Here is a 22,099-nt window from a genome sequence, read left to right on the forward strand (position 1 = left end):
ACAGTCTGTGATTGACAGCCTCAGCTCTGTTCCTGTGTTCAGTGTGAAGGGGAGTGCGTCCCTTCCCTCCATTCAGCTCTCACTGGGCTCTGCAGGGTGTAACTTCAGTTCCCTGCCCCCTGCTTACTGAAAGCTCAAACAAGCTGTATACATTTTGGCCTTTGAACGGCTGTAGAGAAGTGCTGAAAATAAATAGGTATAAGGGTACGAGGATTTAATTAATCTCTGTATATCACCTTCCTATGGTGGCACACCTGCGAGCGTGATCCCAAGCCAGACTCGGTGCCTCCATAGACACAGACAGCGCAGCTCGGCCCCACTGCCCAGTCCTTAATCACAGGATTTGATTGACAGCAGCGGGTGCCAATGGAAAGGGGAGCTAAAAACCAAACACATTTTTAAAAGAACGGAGAATGCATTAAAGTAAAAAAAAAAAAGCCTTTTGTCTTTAGACCCACTTTAAAATTTGCCAAGAATTAAAACTATCCTTCATGCCAATTAAGAATTTGTCATTGAAACCAATTGTTAACAGAGTAATCAGTTGAAAATCTCAAATTGAGAGTGGCAGCAGACTGCAGTCATTATCACAGTGTGCTATCTGTGGGCTGCCAACGCAGCAAAGACAATTTACAATATCGTGGGAACATTTTAAATCCAAAGATATACAGTATATATTTTTATGTTATTTCTGTCTCCAACTGGGTGTGAATTACATTTAAACTTACATTTTTTTTACAAAAGCTCCCAATTTTTGTATCATTTGCAATTAAAGAAAAACATCAGTAGAAACTAATATAAGCAAAACTTATTATATAATAGTTATTTTGCCATTTTAAAAAGGTATATCCTTTTGTGTTATGTGTACTGACATCTTTAAAGTAATTGGGGGAGATTCAGATAGAGATACGACGGCGTATTTCCTGATACGCCGTCGTATCTCTGAGTTCCGTCGGTCGTATCTATGCGCCTGATTCATAGAATCAGGTTCCGCATAGATCTCCCTAAGATCCGACAGGTGTAAGTGACTTACACCGTCGGATCTTAGGCTGCAATTCCCCGCCGGCCGCTAGGTGGCGCTTCGTTTTTTTTTACGCGACGAATATGCAAATGACGATTTCCGCCGATTCAGAAAGGAAAGCCCGCCCGTCGTTTTTTTTTTTTTTACTTCGCTTGCGTTCGGCTTTTTCCGGTGTATAGTTACCCCTGCTATGTGAGGCGTATCCTATGTTAAGTATGGCCGTCGTTCCCGCGCCGAGTTTTGAATTTTTACGTCGTTTGCGTAAGTCGATTCAGAAAAGCGCTGGACGCAAGTTACGCTCACGCCGAAACCAATGACGTCCTAGCGACGTCATTGGGAGCAATGCACGCCGGGAAAATTTGCGGACGGCGCATGTGCAGTTAAATCGGCGCGGGGACGCGCCTGATTTAAATACTACACTCCCCCTAGCCACGGAATTTGAATTCCGCCGGGGGATTTACAATATGCCGCCGCAAGTTTTGAGGTAAGTGCTTTCTGAATACAGCCCTAGCCTCTCAAACTTGCGCCGGCAGATCGTAAATAAGATAGATTACGCGGATCTAAAGATCCGCTAATCTATCTGAATCTACCCCAATCTGTCCTGAGGGAAATGAGGAGAGGGGGGAGGTGCCATTGCTGGCCTTCGTCTCAAAAATGAAAACCTACTAGTTTCAGCAGTTTTTGTTTTTTATTAATCTTCTTTATTTATTTTTATGCAAAAAATATTTTTATTAAAGATATAGCATCGTAAATTGCCAACATTACATCACAGTGCAAAACACAGTGAAAATAAATCCGCCAATGAAGTCAAAATACATTAACTATAAAAATGCAACAATGTCTTCACCGTGTAGCCTGTCCATGATTAGATCCACGGGGGCAAGCCCCAGACATCCAACCACGGTGCCCATAACCATAACATCTCATTTTTATGCATACTTGGTAAATAATCTTCTCCATTCTTAACACCTTTCCTACATTGTTAACCTATTCCCTTATCGTTGGAGGGTCCTCTGACTTTCAAAGTACCAAGATCAGTTTCTGTGCCTGGAATAGGATAGCCTCTCTGGTTTGTATGTCCCAGTCATATTCTTCCAATATATCCAATACGCAAGCTCTCGGGTCTAAAGGAAGGGACACTTTAGTTGACTTTGTTTCCCACCCCCAATCTTTTTTATTTTTTAATAAATGTGATGTTATTACATTTTCGCATTTCTTTATTTACAAATAGGGGGCTGACATGCACCAGTGGAACAGTTTACAGACAGATATTCTTGAAGGAGATATCAAGGGTCTACTAGACTCCTGATAGCTCCAGCCTTTCAGCTGGTGTATGGGATTCTATTTGCTGGTGTTTGGAATTGAGACTTAAAGGGTTTGTAAAGGAATTTTTTTTATCTTAATAGCTTCCTTTCCCTTAAAGCGGAGCTTCACCCTAAAAAGCAACTTTCTACCATGCCATCCAGTATACTAGCGTCAGCTACAGTATGCCTTTATTATTTTTTTTTGCGCTGTACTCACAGTTTAATCCATTAGTTTTGTTTCAGACTCCCGCGGGGAGTAGGCGTTCCTATGAAGAGGGGAACATGATTGACGGCCGGCTATGGCGCGTCACGCTTCCCGAAAATAGCCGGAGTTGGACTCGGCTCTTCACGGCGCTATACGGCGCCTGCGCACAGACTAGGAGCTGACTGCGCAGGCGCCGTGAAGAGCCAAGTCCTATTTCGGCTATTTTCGGGAAGCGTGACGCGCCATAGCCGGCCGTCAATCATGTTCCCCTCTTCATAGGAACGCCTTCTCCCCGCAGGAGTCTGAAACGTAACTAATGGATTAAACTGTGAGTACAGTGAAAAAAAATAAAGGCATACTGTAGCTGACGCTAGTATGCTGGATGGCATGGTAGACAACATTTTTTTTTTTTTTTTTAGGGTGAACCCCCGCTTTAATGCAGTGCTGTTTTCATGTCTTCATTGTTCGTTTTTGCTCTCAAGTTGCTGTAATTCGTCTCTGATCTCCACACTTCCTGATAACCACAGTACTGGGAGCTTTCTCTCTGTGGTCACTAATCAAGGAGGTGTGATTACTGTGTGTCTAAAACCCCTCAGCACCAATCAGTTTCGTTTTCCAAACCATCACTGCCCTGTATTGGCTCTGTGGCTCTGTACAGCAGATAAGCAGGAAACATGCAAAAACGAAACTCGAAACTACAGGTACATTATATGATTGATTCTTATCTATTTTTAATCGTTTTTAAAAGGATTTAGTTAACTATTATTACTCTATACCCTGTAAACAGTAATTTCAGCAAAAAAAAAATGCATACATGCAATATATACACACATTTCTCACCCTTTCCAATGAAAATATAAAAGTGCGGAAACTTTTTGAAGACCCCTCTTATATATATATATATATATATATATATATATATATATATATACATATATATATGTAAAGTATGTGTGTAAACGCACACAGTATATATAATAAACCAAAAGTCCAACATGGTATATATTTAAAGGGGTTGTAAAGGTATAATTTTGTTTCCCTAAATAGCTTCCTTTACCTTAGTACAGTCCTCCTTCACTTACCTCATCCTTCCATTTTGCTTTTAAATGTCCTTATTTCTTCTGAAAAATCCTCACTTCCTGTTCTTCTGTCTGTAACTCCACGCAGTAATGTGAGGCTTTCTCCCTGGTGTGGAGTGTTGTGCTCGCCCCCTCCCTTGGACTACAGGAGCGTCAGGATGCCCACTAACACACAGCTTCTTTCTCTATCTGCAACGTAGAGAGCATCCGGACTCTCCCGTAGTCCAAGGGAGGGGGCGAGCACGACACTCCACACCAGGGAGAAAGCCTCACATTACTGTGTGTAGTTACAGACAGAAGAACAGGAAGTGAGGATTTCTCAGAAGAAATAAGGACATTTAAAAGCAAAATCGAAGGATGAGGTAAGTGAAGGAGGACTGCACTAAGGTAAAGGAAGCTATTTAGGAAAGAAAAATTGCACCTATACAACCTCTTTAAAGGGTTTGTAAAGGATTTTTTTTTTATTTTAATATTTTCCTTTACCTTAATGCAGTGCTGTTTTCATGTCCTCATTGTTCGTTTTTGATCTCAAGTTGCTGTAATTCTTCTCTGATCTCCACACTCCCTGGTTGTGTTTCCTGATAACCACAGTGCTGGGAGCTTTCTCTCTGTGGTCACTAACTTCAAGGAGGTGTGATTACTGTGTGTCTAAAACCCCTCAGCACCAATCAGTTTTGTTTTCCAAACCATCACTGCCCTGTATTGGCTCTGTGGCTCTGTACAGCAGAGAGGCAGGAAACAGCATGCAAAAACGAAACTAGAAACTACAGGTACATTATATGATTGATTCTTATCTATTTTTAATCATTTTTAAAAGGAATCAGTTAACTATTATGTCTCTATACCCTGTAAACAGTCATTTCAGCATAAACATTTTTTTTATTTACAACTCCTTTAATGATGGGAAAGCAGGAGTCAAAACTTTCCCTCTACTTTGTGCTGTGATCACAGATCTGAATGATGATCAGGTAGCTATATAAAGCCAAACGGTTGTCCCAATCTGGTCTAGGAGAGTGGAAAAATAACAATGGACCTATAGGGTTATTTATATCGGTATTGCTATCTTATCCTAATGTATTGATGTTGATGTAAATAATTGGTCTCCAAACTGCGGCCCGGGGGCCAGATGCAGTCCTTTGTTTTTCTTTGTCCACCCCATGTTGCACCATTCCTCTTACTGATACCAGACACTATTCTGTCAACTGATATCAACAATGGGACACCATTTCATCCACTGGCACCAACAATGGGGCACCATTTCTCCCCACAATTCCAAATGTGGCAATATTTACTCTCACTGATGCCAGGAACATTTCCACTTCCACTGGCCATAGTCTGGCCCCCTAAAGTCTGAAGGGCAGTAAAGTGGCCCTTTGTTTAGAAAGTTTGGAGACACCTGATGTAGATGACCTGGTTTCTCGGCAGGTGGCTCCTATACCCCAGAGGATTTACATGGTCTCCTTGGATTGTAGTGTAATGTAACAAAAAATGCAAGTTGAAGCACCACACCACTGCTAAAAAAAACTAGATAAGTTATTCCAATAAAGGTCAGAATGCTTATCATTTCTGCCTGGTTAATGTGATATAGGAAGGAGTACATTTAATATTGCAGCAGTCAGTTTTCTGGCAAATGTTGAAAATCTCATAAGAAGGTTGCAGATCTGATTCATACTATCGGGTTGAAAAAGTGCAAAATCTGGTGCAGTACTGCATAGAAACCAATCAGTTCAGTTTTTATTCAAAGCTTAAGACCCCTTTCAGACGTCCGCTCCGCCTGTCCGTTATTACAAGTCCGTTAACGGACTTGTAATACATCCCTATGGGATCGCATCCGTTAGCGGATGGAGCATCCGCTAACGTCCGCGTCCGTCGGGATCCGGTTTTCGGACGGAAGAAAACCCTATTTTTCTTCCGTCCGGCGGAACGGAACTGATGCAGACGGACAGACGGTCCGTCTGCATCAGGTTCCCCATAGGGCAGAGCGGAGCTGAGACAGGGCGGTCTCTGCACTGTGTGCGGGGACCGCCCTATCCGCCGACAGCTCAGCGGGGATCCCCGCTGAGCCGACGGAGACACACGGATCGGACCCAGAAACGGTACGCTCCATGTGAAAGAGCCTTAATTGAACATGCTGAAGTTGGAAGCTGATTGGCTACCATGTACAGGTGCACAAGATTTTGCACTCTCCAGTTTTAGTAAATCAACTCCTATGTCTAACTTAATAAGTCCCCCATACACAAACTATTGTGAGTATGATGATGTACATATACAATGCCAGACTGATAATTTATTGTATGTATCTATGTTTTGTTTCAGTTGTGTGTAATACTGGAGCCAATGCAAGAGTTAATGTCCAGACACAAAACATATAACCTAAGTCCTCGGGATTGCCTGAAAACCTGTCTGTTCCAGAAATGGCAGCGCATGGTAGCACCACCAGGTATGGCTTAGCCGGTTCGTTTTCCTGTCCATCTACATCTAGGTATTTATTCATTACAGATTGTAGTAGTGCAAGCAATGACATCACAACTATTATAACTACTACAACTACTACTACTATTACAAAGTGTACTAAATAAATAAAAAAAAAAAAGCATTATCACTTATTACATTAATATATGTTGTTAAATTGTGACAGTGGGGATATTTAGTAAAGTGGGAACATGTGCTGGATAGATAATAGCTGCACAGTTTAGGTTTCGGAAGAATAATGTGCATGGCTCCACCCACTATCATAAAACTGAATTTTTGATTTGTGAAGCAGTTGATTTAAAGCTATCTGGTCTGGTCTAAAACCATCTAATCTTAAACCTGCTCCCACCCCCATTCTAAATCTTATACTAACTTGCCAGTAAAGCAGGGGAGCTCAACCTGTGGCCCACTGAGCCTCTGATGTGGCCTGTGACCTCAGACCAGGGAAGCGCATGCCTATGCTCTAGGATGACGGGTCAGCAAGGCCAGATCGCCATCAACGGGTTGCCAATCCACCATCCCAAAGCATCAGAGTGCATCGAGCCGGCAGCAGGAAGCAGAGGGAGCAGGAGCTGCATAAGCAAATGCTTCCTCTGTAGCGCTTGCTCCTGTCCCAGGCAGAGTGATACGAAGTGCACTTCACCTGAAGCCTCGTACACACGACCGAGAAACTCGACGGGCGAAACACATCGTTTTGCTCTTCGAGTTCCTTGTTAGGCTGTCGAGGATCTCGGCGAGCCAAATTTCGCCATTCCCGTCGAGGAAAAAAAAGACATGCTCTCTTTTTGGCTCGACGAGATCCTCTACAGTTTCCTCGTCGAAAAGTGTACACACGACCGGTTTCCTTGGCAAAAAAAAAAACAGCAAGTTTTGTGTGTACGAGGCCTGAGACCTTTCTAGCAGCCTGAAGAGCATTGCCAGCAGAAGCTGGAGGAGGAAAAGAAGGTCAGTGTATTAAACATCACATACACTAAGCTTTTGCAAAGGGCATGTTAGCACCTATAAAATGGTTAACAATTCTAAGTCTGCTTATACACTAATCTGTGGGTGTAGTGCATCTGCGGCTTTACTGCGGGTTAGCGATTGAATGTTCGTACTAGTGATTGTGGTTGTGAATAAACAATGGGCAATTGGTCCCATGGAAAATTATGATCCTGATTGATCTTTAAAATATTTATTATGCTATTCAAAATAAAAAGTTCCAAAGTTTGAACCATTTAATTGTATTGTGGCCCATGACCAGTTACCAAATCACTTAAAGGGTCACTAAAGGCAAACTTTTTTTTTTTCTTAAATAACAAACATGTTATACTTACCTCTACTGCGCAGCTCGTTTTGCACAGAGTGTCCCCTAACCCTGTCTTCTGGGGTCCCTCAGCGGCTGTCTCGGCTCCTCCTCGCAAAAGCTTTCCACCTTCATGTGAGCGAGCTCGCATGGTGGAAAGCTTTTGCGAGCATGCTCCCGTTATACAGCAGCGGGCTTAGCCGCCGACTGTATCACTCTGCCCCGCCCCCCGGCGCACCACATCATCCGCTGTAATTGACGGCAGCGCCAGCCAATGGCTGCGCTGCTATCAATCCGTCCAGCCTAGCCAATCAACGGCCAGGCTGAGAACCGAAGAGGATCACGTGGATGCGCGCAGGACTTTTGAGGGGTCAGGTAAGTAAAACGGGGATTCAGAGGGGTACAGTCGGACAGTCGGATGTTTTTTCACCTTAATGCATAGGATGCATTAAGGTGAAAAAACATTTACCTTTACAACCCCTTTAAGTGGCCCTTGCTCTTTAAAATGTTAGCATGGAAAAAAACACATAAGTGAGAGTTGAAGGGCTCTTCAAAAAGTTGTGCACCCCTGCTGTAAGCTGGGTGGCTGGACATTCCAATCCAGCAAAATGATCTCCCCAGTGGCTGGCTTTAGGGCAGAGGAGAGATCACCGACAACGGCTGCAATGCCTGGGTGTAGACATCACCCATAGGCTTATTATGGGCTGTCACTCCCCTATGCTGTAGCCAGCACTGGGAGCTGATCACGTGACCAGACTGCAGCACCCATCTTTCTTCTGCAGGCTAGTTAACATAGGACTTAGAATGGGTGTGCATGATACATGGAGAGCCTATAAAAGAGGTGTTCTTTAAGCCCAGTGTGTATGAGCCCTAAGAATAAGATTCCACGTTGTAAATAACCAGAACATTTTATTCAGTAATCGGAAGTCTCTAGTAAGTGTTGGGGGTCATTTCACCTTTATTGAGGTATCACTATTATATATAGATATCATTGATGCTTGTGATACATAAACGCATCAAACACTTGCTAGGAATGTACGTTTGAATGTATGTTTATATCCCAACAGCAGAACCAACAAGACAGACAACCATCAAAAGGCGGAAAAGGAAAAACTCCACCAGCAGCACAGCAAACACAAACAGCACATATTCGAAGAAGAAACCAAATGCAAACCTCAACTTGTCTAGTCAAGTACCTGTAAGTATCAGTATGACACTACGACTATGAGAACCACATTGTGGACTTTATTCACATTTCATTCAGAAAGTCTGTATTTTATGATGTCGGCATAAATTATACTTGTTGCTTGCTGTGCCATGTTTGTAAGATAGTATTTTATGTACATATTCATAGATTCTACCTCTATATGTCTACAAAAGGCAACAAAGATTCTTACAAAGAAATCAGTGAGAAGAAGGATAAGCCAGCTAGAGTCCTTGTCCTTGAGGTTGATATTCCAAAGAAGTAGAGCTTAAAGTTTCACCTCAATCAACCAATCATGTTAGCAACATTTTAGCTTTCTTCAATTTCCTTAGACAGGCCATAGACGGCCATAAACAGTGCCCAATGCTGACAGGGGAATCCCTCCTGCCAAGCAATTGCCTACTCCCAGCAGGGGGACAGGGGCAGGTGGGGGAAGCCGTCTCTGCTGGGAGAAGACAGTGATAATTGCAAGCAGCTATAGCAGCTGCTAGCTATAATCTCAAGTGAATTTGGCAGGCTGATTGTACTTAAAGCGGAGTTCCAACCACAATTAGCATTTTTTAAATGTATGTCCTTTCAATCTTTTCATTTTTATTAAATAAACATAAAAAATAAATCAACTTGATGTACATATCCTGAACATGTCCTGTATAATGGCCTTGCTTTAATGTTACTTCTCACACTAAAAAATCTTTTGGATAGGGCCAACTCATCTGAGCAATGCACTCCCTACTTGGCTAACATGTCAAGAGTTCTTAAAGTGTTTCTAAAAATCCAGGATCCGGCCTTCACTATATCTGATCTCCCACGGTACATGGAGCATGGAAATGCAATTATTAAATGTATGTCCTTTCATCCTGCGTTTTTATAATATAAATCCGGTCACTTACTATTTTACAATCCGCCGCCGATCCGCATAGTTATTCAAAAAAGATAGTTTATAAAACTATATCTACACCGTTGTCATTTTGCTTGTGGGCATTGTGAATCCTACAAGCACTTACTTCCTGGAAGTCTTGGATGGGGAGTGATAATTGGACAGCGCACTGCATCCTGGGAAATGATGACACATTTTCCAGGAGCATTAGAGGGAGATGATGTCAGAATCCTAGGTGGTTTCAAAGGCAGACTGGGACAAAGTGGGACTGCATAGCAACAGGCATTTGCAGATGAGTAAAAAAAAAATATTATAGCACAATAATGAAAAAAAAAATTTTGGGACGGAAACTCCACTTTAAGCTGATCGATCAATGGGACAAGAAAAGGTTGATCACACTCTCAGGTGTGAAGCAATAGTATTGACTTTATTGAAGATAAAAATCCATCAAAACCACTTCGTATGACATCATAAACCACAATGCAGACCTGGCAGAGATTAACTAGTTTCACAAATCAAAATTTGCTTACTCATGAGTGTGAAACGCGTTCATCTCTGTCAGGTCTGCATTGATGTTTATGTTGCTTATGATGTCATATAAAGACATTTTGATGGATTTTTATCTTCAATACTATTTCTTCACACCTCAGGCCCCATACACACGAGAGGATTTATCCGCAGATACGGTCCAGCGGACCGTATCCGCGGATAAATCCTCTCGAGGATTTCAGAAGATTTCTATGCGATGGCGTGTACACACCATCGCATTGAAATCCGCGCTGAAATCCTCTGCCGATGACGTGTCGCGCCGTCGCCGCTATTATGACGCGGCGACGGGCGCGACGCTGTCATATAAGGAATTCCACGCATGCGTCAAATCATTACGACGCGTGCGGGGAATTCCTTTGGACGGATGGATCCGGTAAGTCTGTACAGACGAGCGGATCCATCCGTTGGAATGGATTCCAGCAGATGGATTTGTTGAGCATGTCAGCAAATATCCATCTGCTGGAAATCCATCCCAGGGGAGATTTATCTGCGGATAAATATCCGACGGAGTGTACACACCATAGGATCTATCCGCAGAAACCCATTTGATGGGATTTATCTGCGGATAGATTTTATGGTGTGTATGGGGCCTCAGAGTACGGTCAACCTTTTCTTGTTCCATTTTCTTCTCATCCAGATCACGGACTGGACCTGCACCGGAAGGTTGGAGAGAAAGACATGGAGTGGCTTAGCTTTGGCCTTTTACCTGATCAATCAACTTTGTACATTCAGCCTGCCCACACACGGTTAGAATCTTGGCCGGTTCCTGCTGAACCAGCCGAGATTCAAACTGTCTTTGGCCGGCCTTACACACATTATGGGATTTCATTCACTCTACAAAGTAAGCACGCACTTTTCAAAGTTAATATTCAATTTATTAAGACCTAGAATCTTTTAGTCCATTAACCCCAGTATCATCAACTCCCATTAACATACAATTATTGTGCAGTATTAGTAAACAGGTAGTACAACATTATTTATGAAAAAATATGTCTCCCTCCAAAAAATAATAAAAATAAAGACCCAAAAACTATTTAATGTAAACTCCAGAAGCTTCATAGAATTTTCATAGATTCTTCCTTAGATTGTTTTCTAACATATAGAATTTTCATAGATTCTTACTTAAATTGTTTTCTAATATATAGAATTTTCAACTAGCTCTTTTATAGTAGACCAATCTGCTTTGTCCAGAGACAATATTTCTTTATTGTCCATTGAGGGACACCGAAATTCTTAGATTTCTTAGGCTGTAGAGGCAATATAACCCAAGTTTAAAAATTCTAAGAGTTCTTGTGTCCCTCAGTGGACTCCAACAAAATAATTTTACAATAAAAACAACAAATAGTATTTTTGTGGATATTTTCTCTCCCCAGCTAGTAAAAGTTTCTACAGCTGTCTTTCCCATCATTGCTGTATACACAAGAATTAAAATGCTATGTGTTCTGATGTCAAGGGCAGAAAAAAGTGCATTGGGGTAAATTGCTCAGTGCACAAAGGTTTAATGAAAATCAAGTTTAATTTCATTCCCAGCATTGGCTTTGTGTGCACTGATGCTGCAGACCCCAATCACTTGTATTGCTACCAGGAGTCAGGGCCGCTGATAATCCAGTACAGCTGGCCCTGTTGTAGGGGGCCCCGGGCCAGCAGGGGCCCGGATGTCCCCAGGGGCCCGGAGGCCCACAGGGTCCCAGATGACAACTCCCCTTTTTTTTATTTATTTTTTATAAAAAATATATATATATTTTTTAATATATTTTTATTTAAATTTTTATTAAAGGGTCATTTTTTTAAATTTATTTTTTTAGAGGTCCGGGGGTCCCCAGGGGTCCGAAGGCCTCCAGTGCCCCGGATGGCAACCCCCCTTTTTTTTATTTATTTTTTATAAAAAAAAAATATTTTTTCTAATATAAATTTTTTTTTATTAAAGGGACAATTTTTTTTTCTTAGGGGTACGGGGGTCCCCAGGGGCCCGGAGATCCCCAGGGCCCGGGATGAAAACACCCCTTTTTTTATAAAAAATAAATACATTTTTATATATTTTATAAATTTCATATATATATATATATATATATATATATATATATATATATATATATATATATATATATATTAAAGGTCCCCAGGGCCCCGGATGGCAATCCCCCTTTTTTTATAAATTCTTTTTTTTTCATCTTTTATTTAATTTTTTTTCCTTTTTATTCCTTTTATATATATATATATATATATATATATATATATATATATATATATATATATATATATATTTATATATAAGGGCTCATGAGGTCTCCATGTGGCAAACCCCCCTTTTTTTTTTATAAATGTTTTTTTTTTTTTAATTAAAGGGCCCAGAGGTCCCCAGGGCCCTGAATGGCAACCCCCCCCCCCCCTTTTTTTTTTATAAATGTTTATTTATTTTATAAATTTTTTTATTTTTTAATTTTTATTAATAATTTGTAAAGGGCCCCCCTCTGCTTCTCAATTCGCGGCAGCCCCCCCCCCCCTCCCGCTTCTCAACTTCAATTTCAGACGGCAGCCCCCCCCCGCCTCCGGTTCTCTGCTCCAGGTGCCTACCAATGCCGCCAATCCCGTAACGTGCTGCAGAGACAGTTTCAAGGCGGGGCCAGGGGTGGAGCTAAAGGTGGGACCAGGGGTGGAGCTGAAGGGGGCCCCGTCAGGTAGGCTGTACGGGGCCCCATGATTTCTATCAGCAGGCCTGCCAGGAGTAGACCCTTCACCTAAACATGAACACCCATTTGCAATGATCTTACTTAGATTTAATATCTCCTTTTACAGCGCCTTTTGAAATGCTCTGCAGTGAATCCAAGGAGGATATCCATCTTGTATTTTCCTTAATAAAGGTCTGCAGTCAGTTTTGACTACATCGGGATGGATTTATGAAAAGCAAATAGACTGTGCACTCTAGAAGTGCAGTTGTTCCAAAACTTAGTAAATGTGGTAAAGCTCTGTTGACTTCCATCATCCGATCATGTGCAAGAAAAATCTTTTTTTTTTCCTTGCATGTGATTGGGTTTTGTGCATGTGATAGCTCTCAATCAACTGCACTTGCAAGTCTATTTTCCTAGTAAATCCACCCCATTGGCTGTAAACCTCTAGTGTTTCATTCATTTAGGTGTTTTCACAGAGCACAAACCTGGATTAGGCCATGTGGTTTAATAGAAAACTATTTTAGGCGTATGTACAGGGTCCGAGCGTGTAATAATAAATTATACAATTAGATAACGCTGTTCAGCATTTAGCTGGTTCCCAAAATAGTATTGGCATCACATAAGTTTTGCATGCAAAAGAGCCCACAATTGTCCAGATGATCAAGCTCAAGATCAATGAAGGAATCTCAATATTGTAAAATTCATTCAATAATTACCAGAAAGAGTTGGAACCCATCATAATGGCCAAAGCAGGTGTGCAAACCCAGGCATTCAAGTGCAAAAATATGGCCAGTATTGAACCCAAGAGATATAAGAAATTACCAGGTATCTAATAATACCCAAGATAAGAGCTTTGGTTGGACTGGTCCTTCAACGGAATCAAAAATATTTCTGAATAACTCTATTTTAAAAAATTATTTACAAGGTGATTTACCTATAGAGAGCGTGTGTTCCCTGCTGTGTGGTACCTCAGATGCAGGGATTTTGTTTTTACTGACACTTTCATAGTTTTCATTGACAGGAGTAGGGATGAGCTTCGTGTTCGAGTCGAACGTATGTTCGACTCGAACATCGTATTTTCGATCGTTCGTCGAAATACGAACAAAACGGGTCGTTCGCGCCAAATTCGAGTGACGCGCCACGGCCCATAATTCACTGCGGTATTACGCGCTGATGATTGGCCAAGCATGCACTATGACCTGCATGCTTGGCCAATCACATCGTGTCAGTACAGAGAGCAGGGTGGCTTTGACCAATTATGGCTCAGGGGGTTTAGTACACGCCCCACACTATAAAAGGCCACCTGCAGGTCGGCCTTGTGTAGTGTGTTCCGGCGCTGGTTAGAGATCAGTCAGAGAGAGAGAGTGTCATTTTTTCTAGATAGATAGATCAGGCAGGCCAGTTAATGTTACAATGTGTAGAGAATATATATACATCCCAGGTGTTGTACATATATTTATACACTGTATAGCTTAGCTAGATCAGTTCTTCCTAATTTACTGGCAGGTAGTTGATTGTGCTAGCTGCAGTATTCTCACGTGATGCATTGCCTGTGTTCTCTGTAGTGTGCACCATAAAGCTACACAGGCATATTATAGACATCCAGCAGGTACAATATTTAAAGGAATTTTTAATATTTTTTATTTTTGTATTTAAGCAACATGATGCTTAAATAAAAAAATAAAAAAATCCTTTAAATATTGTACCTGCTGGGTGTCTATAGTATGCCTGTGAAAACGTCTTTGAGAACCCGGGTCTCGCCCCAGGGAACATATATCAATTGAATTTTTTTTTTAAATGGTAGTTTTTTCTGGAGCAGTGTTTTTAATGATGCTACATGTTCCCTGGGGCAAGACCCGTGTTCTCAAAGACGTTTTCCGACAATAACTTGCACATGGGGCTTTAAAATGAGCACTTTTTAATTTGAACGTTCGAGTCCCATTGACGTCAATGGGGTTCTAAATGTTTGCGCGAACGTTCGGTCCGTTCGAAGGTTCTGGTGCGAACCAAACGCGGGGGTGTTCGGCTCATCCCTAGACAGGAGCATCCAAGCACACAAATTGTGTCATACATAGTAAGCACAGCATGCATATAGTAAATAAGTTAACATAGCTGTCCCACATGGAGCTTTAACTAGGCTATATTTTGCAAGTCTTGTTTTGACTATTCGATTAAGTTAATGATAGATTATTATATTGTTTTAAAATGTTTATTACCGTAAGTGAATTTGTAGACTTTGCAATGCCATACTAAGTCATCAATATCAATGTATGTTTAACTGCAAATGTGTAACTTCCATCTGAATTTCTCCTTTAACGAATCCTCCTTTATTTACAGCTCATCCCTACAAAAAAATGCATAGGAGATAAGACACGGGTCAGGAGGAATTATCGTGGAATACGGAACGGTTTGGTAAGTAATAGGCCCAGGCAAAAATACGGGCCTGTTATGCCAAACCAGTCACTATTCCATGCTAATTCCCCTGCAGCAGGCAAGTCCTGCTTGTTAAACATTCATTAGTGATGTTGAGAAATCAGTGGAATTATCATGGAATATTAGACTGGTTTTGTATTGGACAACACAAGTTTTTTCTCTTGTGTCTGCTAGATTTTTTGCACGTAATAAAGGGAGCATCAACTCAAAGTGGAAAGCTCATTTCTGGGTACATGTCTTTCTCAGCTTTGGGTAGATGTCAGCAGGGTCAACCACCCACTATTTTCTCTTACAACGTAGAAAGCAAATTTTCCCCAGTTATTCTAGCTACACTATACACCTAAATTGTCATATATTTAGCCTGACATCATACAGAACAGTGATGAAAGTCAGCCTGTGCTGTCCACTTCACATACTGACGGATGATCCAGCAAAAGGTGGCGCTACCACAGCTTAGCAAAAAAGTCAACTAAATGTACCTCATGGGCTGAAGGTTAGAACCAGTATCTCTTGGAGGGATCTACCCTCAACCATGTGCCAGTTGCTACTTATAACTGAGTTATTTATATTGAGCACGGTAAAGACCCAAGAAGTGTGACAACCAGTAGCATCCCACACATAAATTTAGTCTGATTATGCTTAGCTATTAAAAATGATTTGTGAGTTGAAATAAGACAAAGAACATCATCAGTACATAAAGCAACATGAGTTAAAGCTCTAAATGGAAGCTGCCTAGCACCCAAGCATAGACTTGTAACAGCACCTCTTGGGGTCCACTAGCCCACCTTATACCCCATTCTGCCCAACACTGAACCTTAGACACCAGGGGCCAGATTCAGAAAGAATCGCCTATCTTTAGGCAGGCGTAGCGTATCTCAGATACACTACGCCGCCGTACTTAGAGCGGCAGGTCCCGTATTCAGAAAGAACTTGCACTCTAAGTTACGGCAGCGTAGTGTAAATGGGCCGGCGTAAGCCCGCCTAACTCAAACTAGGCTGGTAGTGGGCGTGTTGTATGTAAATGATTCGTGACCCCACGTAAATGACGTGCTTTACGAACGGCGCATGCACACGCATGCTCAGTATCGCATCAAATTTTCTCCGTAAATTACGCCGGCTCAATGCTTAGTCAACGTGAACGTAACCTACGCCCATCCCCATTAACGGACGACTTACGCAAACGGCGTAAAATACGGCGCTGTTCCGACATTTCCGACGTCCATACCTAACATGACTTACCCCTGCTTTATGAGGGGTAAAGTTACGCCGGTCGGACGCCTTACGTAAACAGCGTATTTTAATACGACGGGCGCAAGCACGTTCCTGAATCGGCGTATCTAGCTCATTTGCATATTCAACGCGGAAATCAACGGAAGCACTACCTAGCGGCCAGCGTAAATATGCACCCCAAGATACGACGGCGTAGGAGACTTACGCAGCTCGTATCTTGGCCAAATCTATGCGTAACTGATTCTAAGAATCAGGCGCATAGATACGACGGTGCACATTCGGACTTACGACGGCGTACGTGGAGATACGCCGTCGTAAGTCCTTTGTGAATCCGGGCCCAGAAATTTAGGGTAGACCAGGGAGGAGCAAGGGGCATGCTGACAGAGTAAAGGAATGCAGAGGAGAAATCACCACTCCAGGTGAGTCAAGGTGATCCCACAGCAGGTAACCCCACAGGTGCTGGTCCGGCTCGCCACCGCGATAAACAAGAAAACTTGGAAAAGGCAGCCGCACACCACAACGGGGATACTAACAAAAACATCTTTATTGTAATGTAGACAGATGCAGCCAGTCATAACTAAGCACAAGGTACGTAAAACATGTTAACCTTTGATTCATTCCTGTGACTGCATCTGTCTACATTACAACAAAGACGTTTTTATTGGTATCCTGTTGTGGTGTGTGGCTGCCTATTCCAAGTTTCCATGCTGATAGAGTGGCTGAATTTTGAAAAAAGAGTAGTAAAAACATTTGTAAATGTGGAGCTGTTGACTATAGTAATCAATCAGGTATCGTAGTGTAAAAAGATTGCTAGGCTACTACAGGCATACCCCACTTACAAGTACACAATGGGGTTTATTTACTATCGCTGGAAAGTTTAAAATCAGGCTCACTTCTGCATAGAAACTAATGAGCTTTTTCCAGGTTTTATTACCAGGCTTAATTAAACAAGCTGGGGTTAGAAGCTCATTGGTTTCTATGCAGAAGTGAGCCTGATTTTGTACTCTCTAGCGATATTAAATAAACCCTATTGTGTACTTAAAAGTGGGGTATGCCTGTATTATTTCAACAACTCTACTTTTGCTTTATTCTGCCTTTCTTTAGCTTTCATAACCCCCTTCTGTAAGCTGCACTTGTGAAATGCTAATTACAAAGTTTATTCCTAAAGGCCAAAGCCAGGAAAGGACTTGAATTGAACATGACAAAAATGCAGTGCCGGCCCAAGACATTGTGCTGCCTGGTACCAAGAATGAAATGCTGCCCCCCCAAAAAAAAATACGCCCACCAAAATGCCGCCACATCCATTATTTTATATCATGATAACTAAAGTGGACCTATCCTGGCTCTATACATGTATAGGAGTATAAAAAGGACCTGTTATGGCTCTATTCATGCAATTAACCCCACAGTGGAGTGGAGAGCGGAACGGGAGGAGCGGTCGGGTGGCAATTAGCCCCACAGTGGAGTAGAGAGTGGAGCTGGCGGAATGGGATGGTGTCCAGGCAGGAAATTTGCTGCCCCCCTGAAAGTGCTGCCTGGTACAATGGTACCATCGGGTCCCATGGTAGGGCCGGCCCTGCAAAAATGTTCAGAAACTGCACAACCGGGACTCTGTTTTCATTTAGAATTCTAGAAAAATACAGCTTGCTGAGCAACAATTTACAACATAATAGCACCATCAGTGTCATGTGATGCACTGATCATACTCACTAGGAAAAACGCTGGGAAAAGAATACACTGCTATAAGAACATATGTAGGATTACACCACAATCAATGAGTTGTCTTTAAAGCAGATAGCTTCTTTACCGTGAGCAATATATGACTATATCAGTTGTGTGGGCAGTGTGAGTCATAGTCACTCCAATGTAAAAACAGGGAGCTTTGTGCTTTTGGTCAAAGACCCTACTCATATCAAATCTAATCTGTTACATTTTAAATGCCTTTGCTCTTTTATAAGTCAGTATTCTTGCACTCCCACATTCAGTCATCGGTAGTTTTTTTGTCTTTCCTCAAGGTACCCACATAATAATGGTCTGTGCTGTTCACAGGATGTGATGGTGGTAGGAGAACCAACATTGATGGGAGGCGAGTTTGGAGATGAAGATGAAAGGCTTATCACTAGACTAGAAAACACACAATATGATGCCGCTAATGGTATGGATGATGAAGAAGACTTCAACAACTCTCCCGCACTGGGAAACAATAGCCCCTGGAACAGCAAACCACCTGTAAATCAAGAGACCAAATCGGAGAACCCAGCACAACAAGTTTCCCAATAGACCACCAAACCATCCGAGAACTTGATACTGCACAGGACAAGAGTCTACAAATGATGGCATTGTTTTATTTACAATTATTATACTAGGGTATAATTATTTCAAATAAGAACTTTCTACACAGATACCTATTTCTTAAAAGCCTTTGATCCGGTATTTTTAAGTCATACTTGTGCAAATTATACTTTGTCTGGTCATGGGATTTTTTGCTGTTTGTGATACATTGTTGCAAAGCCATGAGATAAAACAAATTAATGCCACGTACACACGGTCGGAATTTCCAACAAGAAAAGTTCGATGTGAGCTTTTGGTCTGAAATTCCGACCTTATGTAGGCTCCATCTGACTTTTCTGTTGGAATTTCCGACAGCAAAAATTTGAGAGCTGGTTCTCAATTTTTCAGAGGGGAAAAGTTATTTTCATCTGTATGCAATTCCGACGCGCAAAAAAACCTGCATGCTCGGAATCAATTTGACGCACGCTCTGAATCATTGAACTTCATTTTTCTCGGCTCGTTGTAGTGTTGTACGTCACGCATTCTTGACGGTTGGAATTTTGTGTAACCGTGTGTATGCAACACACGTTTGAGCCAACAATCCGTCTGAAAAAAATCCACGGTTTTCTTGTCGGAATTTCCGATCGTGTGTACGCGGCATAAGGGCAATTTTTGGATCAGTAAAATAGAGACACATAGAGCATGCACTTTGCACAAATAAGCCTGTTGGTTTCCCAAGAGGTTATATTGTAGTATTTCCACATTTTTTAGTTGACCCCTTGTATGCTCTGTGAGGCTGTTGGTGGGATTTCAGGTTAAGATAAAATGTTCATATGGAAGAATTTGAAGGTAAAATTGTCCAAAAAAGATTAAAAGTACGCTATACACTTACTATGAGTGCTTTGTGGCCAGTTATGTAGGCACAATAATATCATAGAACAATTCTGAAAAATTCTCGGAACATCTTGGACAAAAAGTTTTTGCATCTCTTAACGAGTTAGTCTATCCAAAAATTATATTTAGTTATTGAGTTATTAGCTGTCTGTAGTTTCCCCCGACTGCTTTCTATAATTCTCAGACCTGCTGGTGGAAAGATGTATCCTTTACAATTCCAAACTTGTGAAACCCGGCCTGAGCCATTACATGGATGTCACACTCATGTTGCTGGAATCTGCTCTTACTTTTTGATAATAAAAAATCTACCAGGGAGATACATAATTGTTTTGCTCTATGATAGAAAAGACAGAGATGTAAATTCTGGGGAGGATATCTTTCCATCATAGTACCTAAGAAGAAAAAAGGAGTTGTCAGCTTATTCAAAGAAAATCAACTACGGTTTCATTGTTTAGCTATGCTTGTGATAGAAATCGCCCACCCTAAAGTGTTCCTTGCGTAAAGTTCAAGGTGACATATAAGTCAGCTATCATTGAAAAGTAAACTTTAAAGTAATATTTGATGTGACTTTCCAGTTATATGCTTGCTACACCATTCTTTGATTTTTGCATTACATCATATACAGACTTATACATTTTCCTTCTATCTTAGGCCTCGTACACACGATAGGTTAACCAGAGGACAACGGTCTGATGGACCGTTTTCATCGGTCAAAACCGATCGTGTGTGGACCCCATAGGTTATTTAACCATCGGTTAAAAAAAGCCAACTTGCTTTAAATTTTAACTGATGGATTCCTAACCAATAGGTCAAAACTAGGGATGTCCCGATACCGATACTAGTATCGGTATCGGTACCGATACCGAGCATTTCCCCGAGTACTTGTACTCGGGGGAAATGCTCTGATGCCTCAGCCGATACCTGGGCAGGGATGGGGAGTTACAAGTTATTTAACCGATAGTGTGTGGGCGCGATGGACCATCAGTCAGCTTCATCGGTTAACCGATGACAATGGTCCTTTAGACCGTTCTCATCGGATGGACTGATTGTGTGTACGAGGCTTTAATTTTACCTCATTAACCAAGCATTGCCAACTGAGATCATTATCATAGAGATACTATAAGTAATGCATTTTTCACCCAGTCCCCAAAATGAAAAGACAGCACTACTGAACCTGTACTGAAAATTAGCAAATAGCCATCTTGCACAGATACCAATATAAACTAGGTTATATCCTAAGCTAATTGCCTTCACGTACATTTCAGAAGAAAATATAAATATAATATAGTTTTCCTTTAAACATGCTACAAGGTATATCTGTGCTTGCTGGGTCTTATTCAATCCACTAATGATTATTTTAAGCTGAAATATAATTTTTATGTGTGCCTGGCCCTTCTAAATTGCATAGATTCCTTAAAGGGGAGTTCCAGCCAATATTTATGTTTATTAAAAGTCAGCAGCTACAAAAAGTGTAGCTGCTGGCTTTTAATAAACAGACACTTACCTGCTCCAGCGTTCCAGCGACGTGCCGGCCGGGGCTCCGCTCCTCTCCCCCCCTCCCCGGCTTTCGGCTTCACGGCCGGGCACCCACTGCGCATGCGCGAGTGGCGTGGCGCAGCCCGGCGCTGCGCTGTTTGATTGGACAGGCGATCGCCTAGGACCTGTCACGTGTCCTAGGCGATCGCTTACAGGGAGGGGCTGCTGTAGGCGATTAAGCTTAATCACCTTACCAGCCCCTCGGCGGAAGGAGGAAGTGGGACTTCCTGTCCCACTCCTCCTGAAGCTCCCACTCCCCCCCAAAAAAATTACATGCCAAATGTGGCATGTAAGGGGGTGAGGAGTGGGATAAGCGGAAGTTCCATTTTTGGGTGGAACTCCGCTTTAAGATGATTAAAACCCCCTTTTTGAACTAAGATGTACATTTTCATATCAGTCCCCATAATTTTTTTTACATAATTTGTCTGCTCTTTTTAAAGGAGACCTTTCCTGGGAGCAGTGGCGGATTGGTGCTCAAAATTTTGGAGGGGGCAGCACAAACGAAGGCCTCGTACACACAAGATTCTTGGCAAGAAACTCTTGCCACCCGAGTGTACAGACTTTTGTTTCAAAAGAACCGCGGTGACGCCCCCTCCCTTGAGAATTCATCCCTGCGGGTGGTTGTAAACCCCATTCATGAAATTTTAACTAAGTACATACATATATGTTTACTCTTCTCTCCAAAGCTCTCAGGCCGCGTACACACGGTCGGTCCATCTGATGACAACGATCCGAAGGACCGTTGTCATCGGTTAACCAATGAAGCTGACTGATGGTCTGATGAGCCTACACACCATAGGTTAAAAAAACGATCAGGTCAGAACGCGGTGACTAAAACACAACGACTTGCTGAAAAAGTTCAATGCTTCCAAGCATGCGTCGACTTGATTCTGAGCATGCGTGGATTTTTAACCGATGCTTTTGCATACTAACCATCGGTTTTGACCTATCGGTTAGGCGTCCATCGGTTAAATTTTGAAGCAAGTTCTAATTTTTTTCACCGAAGGTTAACTGACCGATGGGGCCCACACACGATCGGTTTGGACCGACTAAAAGGTCCTTCAGTCCGTTTT

At 42.0% G+C, this 22,099-nt stretch overlaps 1 protein-coding gene across 3 annotated transcripts in view; it reads left to right on the forward strand.

The window, feature by feature from the left end:
* Positions 1-18,895, forward strand: part of LDB2 (LIM domain binding 2) — a 544,323-nt gene extending 525,428 nt beyond the window's left edge. The window contains exons 6-9 of one of the 3 annotated variants that reach the window (XM_040335211.1): positions 5,923-6,046; positions 8,431-8,561; positions 15,000-15,074; positions 18,341-18,441. In XM_040335211.1, the coding sequence (XP_040191145.1) occupies positions 5,923-6,046; positions 8,431-8,561; positions 15,000-15,074; positions 18,341-18,352 (342 nt within the window). In that variant the 3' untranslated portion in view covers positions 18,353-18,441. Of the gene's footprint in view, positions 1-5,922; positions 6,047-8,430; positions 8,562-14,999; positions 15,075-18,340 lie in introns of all 3 variants that reach the window. The other 2 variants (XM_040335208.1, XM_040335210.1) reach the window with 2 other exon arrangements.
* Positions 18,896-22,099: the final 3,204 nt, after the last annotated feature.

The sequence above is a fragment of the Rana temporaria genome, chromosome 1 (assembly GCF_905171775.1).
Source record: "Rana temporaria chromosome 1, aRanTem1.1, whole genome shotgun sequence".
In the NCBI taxonomy this organism is placed as follows: domain Eukaryota; kingdom Metazoa; phylum Chordata; class Amphibia; order Anura; family Ranidae; genus Rana; species Rana temporaria.